Genomic DNA, 9,202 nt, shown 5'->3' on the forward strand with positions numbered 1-9,202 from the left:
AACACAGGCCAAAGAACACTTGCACAAGGTTGTGTGTCCATCAGAGAAAACGGCTTGCGAGTCTTTTAAAATCACATTGAAAGTGCAGTTTGATATAATAACAAAGGTGGACTTCCAGGCATATTTTCAGTACAACAAAAAAAAAGCGATGTGCAAAAATGAAACACAGGGTTCCACCCTAGCAGTTTGAAAAGTGTTTTTTTACATACTTAGCATATAAATCACACAGAACGGAGTGTATTGAAAATCTGAAGTTTATATCTTGGTTAATAGCGCAGGCAAGCACCTACGGGGTTAAAGCAGAGGTGTTGCTAAATTACTTTTTCTATTGCTTCTTCTTAAAAGCCTGCTGTGTTCAACACACCTCCGTTGCTTAAACCACTATTCCTACAGTGCAACAACACGGAAGGAATTAAACATTGAATATCTTTATCATACTTATGGGTCATTCCTGGTAACCAATGCTTTTTTGATTCACAGGTTTGATAAAACAGGTTACAAGTGTTTTTAGCATTCTACCAAAACAGTGATGTTTAACTATATGGAGCACATATTGGCCAAGTTCAGTGACTTAAAACATAATAATTATGGGTAGATTATTCCGGCAATCGCTGTGAATGTATTCCACCCTGTTAGGTGCATATTTTAATAACGTAAATGTTAAACAATAATAAGACAGTATATGTCCCTTATGCCATAATGGTATTTTTTATTCTTGCAACAAAAATTATTAATAAAAAAAATTTATTAAAACATGTACTCTTGTGTGCACATCTTTGCCAACAGGATGGTAAATAATATAACAAAGTTGCTCAAAAACATATATATGCTGTTAATGCTCCTCACCTCACAAAATAAGACAAATGTATGGCCAACATTTAATGTTGTTTTCAAATATTTTCTTGAATTCTAACAGGGTGGAAGAGAGCTTAACAGAGTGAAACGGCCTAACAGGGTGGAAGACCAGTGTTAACAGGTTCTAACAGCAAATGAGCTTTCAGTCATTGCATTATTTCCCATCTGTAATGCACCTGTATAACATTGTTTCAAAACATATTGTTTATTAATAACTAAAATCCAGATTTCCTTTTAGAGGAGGGACATTAATTAAGTTAAGTTCATTTAACTTATTTTAGACTGTGCTTATGATACCCAACAAAACAAGATTAAATATTTGTTTTTTGTTTTTTTTTTCTACATATCGCCGCTCAGAAGTTTTAGATCAGCACGATTTTTAAAGTTACAGCAAATACATCAAAAATAGTAATACTGTGAAATATTTTTGCAATTTAAAATAGCTTATTTTAATTTATTTCTGTTGGTAAATCTGAATTTTCAGCATCGATTTTCTAGTTCATTAACTACAATACAATTGTACTTATATTACCACTCAAAATATTTATGGAGGTAGATTCATTGGCAGCATACAATAAATACAATTATATCAGAATTTTAACCCTGTTAGTTTCACATTCCTCCCTGTTAGGTTTATAGATGTCACAAAAAACCCATGTTGAATTTGTGCCCCTCCACCCTTTAAAACACAATCAGTTTAACCCTTTGACACTGGTTTAGAGAAAGACAAGAGAATTTTGAACAAAGGCACAGTAGGTCAGAAGTCAAAGTTAAATGATGCCCGGTAGTCTCTTTCCCATTTCTTGTCTCGTTCTTCTTTCCTCTTAAGTTCTTTAGCACAGAGGGTTGTGCCTTTCTCCTGTCTCTTCTCCAGTCTTTTCTGTTTACGTACGTGTTGCACTGCCTGAGGATCTTTGGCCTGGAAGTGTGTGACTTTCGACTGTGGGCTAGCTCCATACCCCAGGCCGGCCTGGTCTCTCTTTAGTACAGTGCTTACTGGGTTTTTGCGTCCGGAGTGGGCGGGTCCGAGACCAGAAGCGGGGTCCCACCCCAAACGGAGCATCATTTTGTAGCTGTTGCTGGAAGAGGGCAGGCAGTATTGAGGGGTGGTTGGGGGGCGGAGCTCGCTGAACTGATGCAGTGTGGACCTGTTGTGTGTTTCAGTGCTGTCTGTGTAATGCACAGCACACAAATTACACCACTGAGGATGAACGCTGTGGAAAGATACACAGACACAGTTATTCTCAGGACTGTTCAGGTTGGTCAAATTAGATGCGTATTGGCACAGCATTTAAGTAAGAACATATACTCAGTTAGAAATATACCTATATCCAAATTACGACCTATGTTTAATGTAAAATGAATTTGACAACCCGTAGAAAATGTTTTTTTTTTTACATTTTATCGATCAGGCATAAACATTCCAAGTCTGTAGTCTATATATTGCTCCACAAATTAGCTTCTTTTCCTTATTGCTTGCTTTGAAGTTCTTAATCTTTAGATTATTATTATTATACAGATTTTTGTATATTCCCCCAAGAATATTTGCGGAATACATTCAGTTTGAATGTTGTATCCATTTAAAATCTTTTCGCCCATTTTTTATATTTTACATTTAATCATCTGTTTAATAATTCATACTTATGATAACTGAATTTAATATAACAATTTCAAGGAAAGACTTTGTCTATATTCTTTCTCCTGCATTAAAATGAACGCTTTAAATTGTGTATTGTCGCACATACAACATTAAATACAGTAATATTGGTGGTACTACTATTTAAAACATACACTGCCATTGTATTTTGGAGCTACCAATGTAGCATGCAACTCTACACAAGACAATAATTTATCAGTTGGAGTTGAGTGGATTACTTGTGGATTGTTTTGGTGCTTTTATGAGCTTTTTGAAGTCATTCTCATGGCACCCATTCATACAATTTCAGCTAATTGAAAATTTCATTAAACCCCCCCCCCCCTTAAATTATGCATTGTTTGGTGATTTGAAGACCATCTCTAACCTCTCTCTGTTTGTAGTTGGCGTGTTTGTGATCTCTGACACGCTGAACTGCTCCAGTTCTCTCACTACATCCTGGTGACCTGCCTGCAGGGCCAGATCCCGAGCATCTCTGCCCTGAAAGAGAATGAGAAAAACATAAAAAAGAAACATCATGTTTAGGAAACTGGCTTGCAACATAATCGTTTCTACATGTTTAGTTTAAAGATATATACTGTAACTCATAATTTCATGAACAAGGATTGCTTCACTCCCCCTGTGCTATACGTGAGCACTTTCTCTTTTTGACATCCATTCAGTGGTACAAGGAGGGTTATTGTAAATAAAACATTACAGTCAATATCATAGGCTCTCCTGCAGCCCACTATAGATTATAACAGATACATTCTTGTTCTGAGTTTTTGGCCTGTGAGGGAGAGATGTCAACAGATCATGACCCGAGTCAGATAAGACCACATTCTGAGCTTCCAACCTGGGAGAGAAGAGATACCCTTTTTTGTCCAGTGAGATGACATTAGATGCAGATTTATTTCAATCCTATAGAAACAAAGTGGACTGATCAAATTCTGAGCCTCTAGCCCAGACAGGCAAAAGATATACAGAAGACATCCACTGAGCAAACCTTCATTTCAAGCTACTTTCATCTGGTGGTTTCAGACTTAAGACCTTCGACACCTACTCCAGGGCCACATCTGTGCTCTAGATTTTAGGACCCTTTGGTGCTTCAGCATCCTACGGTGCTTTGTGTTATAGACCGTTGAAATTAATTCACACCCAATCCCCAGTGGTTTTTGGCTCAGTGGTTTTTTATTTTCTTCACTCAGGCAAACAACAAATACGTAGAAGCAAACTATTTCGATTTCCCCTACTAGAATTGAACGTTACAAACCTGTTTGTCCACAACTCCCACCCAAGCAGCGCCGTGTTGCAGGAGCAGCCGAACAGCGTCCGTTTGTCCTGCCTTACTCGCACACATCACACCTGTCCAGTAAAAATCATCACGGAAGTTGACATCAATGCCACGCCGCAAGAGGTCCTTTAGGGCCCGAATGTTTCCCTCCTGGGCACATCGGAGGAGTTTGTATCCATCACGCTCTGAAGTGTTAACCGGTTCAACATGAGCAGCTTCTGGACGGCGTGCTTCTCTTCTTCTTTTGGGACCTTAGGTCAAAAGATAATGGGTGATTGTGATAAAACTACACAGTTACCTACAATCATTATAAACTAAACACCAAAGGAAAGCAAATACTAAAAATGCTGTATAGGTGGCAGTAGGAGCATTTTTGGGTGTAAGATTTCAATTAATTGTCCATCTTATTATCACCATCTCTACCTGCTCTTCTTCTCACTCTTCTTGTGGTTGCTGCTTCTCCCCCTTTTGGCTTTTCTCCATCCGTCTCTTGTAGCAGGCTCTGATAAAAGTCTCTGGCCTCCTCCCCAGTAATTGTTTGCTTGTCTTCTCTCTTTCTATCTATCCAGAGGTTTTCCTCTTCTTTAGCTCTGGTGAAGTAGACTGGACGGCTCATCTTTAACAAAATCTGCTACTGCTGATAAGGGAATTCCTGAGAGATGCTGCAGAAGCTGCTTGTGGCCATGAGACTAAAACCAAGAGAAAGAACAAATAGACGATAAAGAGAATATTGAAAGACGCTTTACTTTAAGATTTAATAATCCTTAACCACCACTTGATTATGTCTTATTATATCCATTTGAGTTTCTGTAATTTAATTGCAGTTGCCGGTTGAATAAAACCATTTAAAAGCTGATATCTATCTGACAGAGAGTTTTAAACAGGTTTTGTCCAAATTACAAGAATGATTCGCAAAGGTCTTGAAAGCATCACTAGTCACTGCTATACATCATGCTGTATTGTATCATTACAGCAAATTATTAAAAGCAAATGATTGACTATTAATACTGAGTTATAATATTCTGTAACATTTATACATTTACTACATCTTTTCTCTGGGATTAATGTTAGTAGCTATCGAGGTGATACATTTAGCGTCTCACAAACCAGGATATATCGTAACTAAAAATGACTTAAGAACAAGAACAAAAGTAAATACAATAAAATAAATAAACACACTTCTCATTTTAGGTTAATTTGGGAGCGATACCTTCTTACAAGGATCCCAAAAAAAAGACAAACAATAAAATAAAGGCTAACTACGTAAACATGGTGTTGCTCTTTTTCTTGTGAGGTTTGTTGGAGAACAGGATCTTCTACTGCCACCAAGTGTTCTGGAGCGTGCAGCGCGACCTGATGGAGGTGGACTTTGTGAGGGGACATAGCTGTTATTTCTGTCAGAGGTCTACAGAAGTGCTGATTGAGAATCAGTAGAGATTAAGGCAGGGCTGTCCGTTAACTCTTTTTGCTCATAGCACTTGTGCTACGGAGGTTGAAAGTTTCGCAGCACAGGCCAAACTGTTGTAGGAGTTAAGGTTGGGCAACGTTCTAATTTTTTTCAAAGTGAGCGGTAACATTCACGAAATCTAATGAACAAATATTAAATAAAACATGCATTTTAGTTAAAGCGACTCTATTAACGTTTATAAGTCATGAGTAGTGACTGTATTTTTTCTGTTTTGTTGCTTTTTTTAACATTAAAAGAATAGTTGACACACACAAAGAAAATTCCGTCATCTGTCTGTCAATTCTGTCGTCAGTTCTTTTTGCAGACCGTCATTCACTCACTCCCTTAAGTCAGTCTGGACCACCAAACGTTTGGTTACACGCATTCTTCTAAATATCTTCTTTTGTGTTCAGCAAAAGAAATAAATGAACACAAGGACAACATGTGAGTAAATAAGGAAAAAATGTATTTGTTCATTGAACTATTCCTTTAATCAGAAAAGATATTTCGTCGAAAGCAGATTGTGGAGACATTTTAATCGAAAATGATCTTTTTCCACACCCCTTCAACTACCAAGTATAACCAGTCTACCAGTCTCTCTCATACAAATTCTATAATATTGTTAATTCAATTTTTGTTGTGACCACCATTAAATACTATACACTGTCGCAATGACTACACTGTTAAGTATTAACATAAATCATACAATATAATAAAGTACTGTGAAACATACATGGTCTCTTGTTATCATTGTCAACACAACATGAAGAGTTGCTGAGTGACGTTCATAAAGACCTAGATATTCATAGTCCATGAGACATAGTCCATATTCACTTTGACATTGATAGCATAACAAATGAACAGATCAACCGTGAACATTATAAAACGTGCTACTAAAACTAACTAAAAGCAAAACAAGCAAAACAAAAATAAAAGCACATAGAAAAAATTGGAGAAAATAAGTGGACAATTCAGTGGCATTATTTATTCATGTTGCAATGCATGATTTCTTTAACTTCAGAGTTAAGAATGTAAATGATTAAAAAAACTGCTCTATTTAATTTAATCCATTTGCTTTAATTAGATCAGCCAAAACGGGAACAATCTCCATAGCACATGATGTACTCGTGACCTTGTAAAAAGAATGGCATCTAGTATTAGTTTGTTTCTTTCTTATTTTGTTACTCACTTTGTATCCAGATCAGATGGTGGATCAGCACCAAGAGATGACCTTCACCAGAGACCAGAACACCTATGAGCCCCCATGGACAGATCACAGGAACCAGATGCACACACAGCTGCTGTCGGCCCTGGCTTGCTTAGTTGGGGACATTTCATTTCTAGTGATTATCTTCGTTTTATCTTGTTATTATACAGTACATGTTCTTCAGCACGATATTTTCTCCCTGTTGAACAAAAATGCAATAAGAGTGGTTCCACCTGAGGAAAGTAAGTAAGTTTTACTCAAGATATTTCCTAGTCCCAAAAAAAGGGACATGTGCTCTCTGTCCTATATGAGACCTATATTAGAAAGTACAAGTTCAGGATGCTTACCAATTCTACACTTCTAAAAATGGTGCGCCCAGGCAATTGGTTAACCTCGAACGACCAGATGGGCACATATTTTCACATAAGGATATATCCACCCTACAGGAAATTTCTGAGGTTTGCATTTCTTAGCACGCTTGTCTTGTTATCTACATAGATGACTGGCTGGCTCTATCAGAGCTCAAAGCGATATATTACTTAGCCATACTCCTAGAACATCTATTAAAACTGGGAAAAGAGTGTTTTAGCTTCCAGACAGTCAATAACGTATCTGGTGTTGTTACTAGACTCTGCATTTGTCAGAGGAGCGAGTAATAAAATTTACAAAATGCCTGGCCAAATTTCAAAACAAGGTTTTTGCACATGCCTTAGGCTATTAGGTCTGATGGCCTCAGCTCTTTTATTCATTTCCTTAGACAGACTATTAAGGAGAGAGTTTCAGTGATAAGTAGTCTCTCTGAGACTGGACCCATTACGGCACTCCCGGAGCAGAGTGAGAGTGACGTCAGCGACAGTGATGCAAGGTGCACCTATGGGCGTTGAGCCATCTGAGCCACCGTCACATAAACTTCTTGGAAATGTTGGCCGTATTTCTAACGTTGAATCATTTTCTTCCTTTTCTGAAAGGAGATCAGGTTCAAGTGAGATCAGACAGGGAGGTCTCAGATCACTCCCCTTACACATGTTGGCACGGAAAATGCATGTGTGAAGTAATGCCAGCCTTTCATCCCGACGCACATACAAGAGAACGTGAACCAGAGTGCAGATCTGATCTCCAGGGAAAATCCCATTTTTTTGGAGAGTGGAAGCTGAACATGGAAGTGGTCAGTCAAAATCGAAGCATGTACAGCAAAGCAACAGTGGACCTGTTCACGTCGCGGGACAATGCTCAGTGCTCTCTGTTCTTCTACCTGAAGGATCAGAACACGAATGTACGAATGTAAATGAGAAGTGTTTGAGCATTGGTGCACGTCTTGACATTCAATCCCCTTTAAGTGCTCAGTGACAGTTTTTTTAATCTTTTCTGCAGGATCTTATAGATCAGGGTTAAAAGTTCTCAACCATAAAGGTGTTTCTGGCCACAATATCTGCTTGTAATATAGGTTTTGTTAACAAGACTGTTGGGCAGCACCCTTTGGTGTGCCGGTTTATGAAGGGTGCACTTTGCTAGTCTCAAAACCCATTTTTGGGATCTGGTTTTGGTGCTTGATGCGCTTTCTTTGACTCCATTTTATCCACTGGACAAGACTGACCAGAAAACGATCATTTCATTTAAGACGGGGCTGTTGATAGCTTTGGCTTCAGCGAAACGCATAAGTGACACTCACGCACTCTCTGTGCATTCAGAGTATATGCAATTTATTATTTAAAACTTTAACCCACTGCCTTTTGCTTCATCAGAGCAGCTAAGGCTGAATACGTTATGTCCAGTGCGTGCTTTATGTATTTACACAGAGAGAACTAAAGGGTTCAGAAAGAGTGATCAGCTGTTTGTGTCTTGGGCGCAGCAGTGCACAGAAAAACCAATTACTAAATAGGTAAAAGGCTTGCATATAACACCTCCGTCTGGTTTAAGTGCTCACTTAACAAGAGGAATGTCGACGTCGAGGCCTCTCTTTAAAGTGGTCACGTTACAAGATCTGTGAAGTGGCGAGTTGGTTCTATAAACTGGATGTTATGGCTCAAACATTTGCACATGCTGTGTTGAGCGTTGGATCTTTAGTGTTGACTTAACCAGCCCTAGAATATTTGTTCTTGGTTGGAAGGAAAATTTGAAACAGGCTATCAATACAGGAGTTAAATATCCCATAGTGAGACATAAGTTATTTGTGTAACCCCAGTTCTCTGATAGCGTTGAGGTGTCCCTCCTTGCTGTGTGAAGAGAGGAAGGGGTGTGCTTGTTTTGAATGTCGCTATGACTTTCCTTCTCTCCCATTATACTGAGGGAAGGAAGCCACTCCCTTGACGCAACGTCATGTCTGCCAGCCATTGTAATGAAATTTCATTGCCAGTGTAATGAAATTGGGCTTCAGAGGGTCAAATACAAGCAAGAGAAGTGTCAGGGACAGATGGATATGATAAATGTGCGATTATCGACTTACCGAAAGCAGAGAAAACAGCCAGAAGGTTGTTCCTGCCCAACCGGAGGCTGCAGTTTCAATAGAAAGAGGACCTCATTACTAGGACCCTCTTCTTTTGTAACAGTGCCGCCTACCGGGTTGGATGACATAGTTTGCAGTCTCACATTTCTAAATCCCATTGGTTTAGTTTGTAGTAATGTTTGTACATGATAATGAAGATATTGAATCTCAGGGACATTGAGTTTATAAATGAAATGACCAATCAGAGGCGATCAGAGTCATCGCAGAACCAACAGTGTTTCGAACACTTGCTTGCTGAATAAACTCACACAAATAAACATGAA

The 9,202-nt window shown here is 38.6% G+C and overlaps 1 protein-coding gene across 2 annotated transcripts; it reads right to left on the reverse strand.

Annotated features, from left to right (window-relative positions):
- Positions 1 to 238: 238 nt before the first annotated feature.
- On the reverse strand, positions 239 to 5,084 carry gpank1 (G patch domain and ankyrin repeats 1). 2 transcript variants are annotated; one of them, XM_043238117.1, is made up of 5 exons: positions 4,993 to 5,084; positions 4,206 to 4,471; positions 3,762 to 4,033; positions 2,877 to 2,989; positions 239 to 2,069 (listed from the first exon to the last, which is right to left on the reverse strand). In XM_043238117.1, the coding sequence occupies exons 2-5, from the start codon at positions 4,396 to 4,398 to the stop codon at positions 1,613 to 1,615; spliced, it is 1,035 nt and encodes a 344-aa protein (XP_043094052.1). In that variant the 5' UTR covers positions 4,399 to 4,471; positions 4,993 to 5,084; the 3' UTR covers positions 239 to 1,612. The 2 variants fall into 2 exon arrangements, with proteins under 2 accessions (XP_043094052.1, XP_043094045.1); XM_043238110.1 differs by having other exon boundaries at positions 4,962 to 5,081.
- Positions 5,085 to 9,202: the final 4,118 nt, after the last annotated feature.

The sequence above is a fragment of the Puntigrus tetrazona genome, chromosome 1, assembly GCF_018831695.1.
Source record: "Puntigrus tetrazona isolate hp1 chromosome 1, ASM1883169v1, whole genome shotgun sequence".
NCBI classification, from domain to species: domain Eukaryota; kingdom Metazoa; phylum Chordata; class Actinopteri; order Cypriniformes; family Cyprinidae; genus Puntigrus; species Puntigrus tetrazona.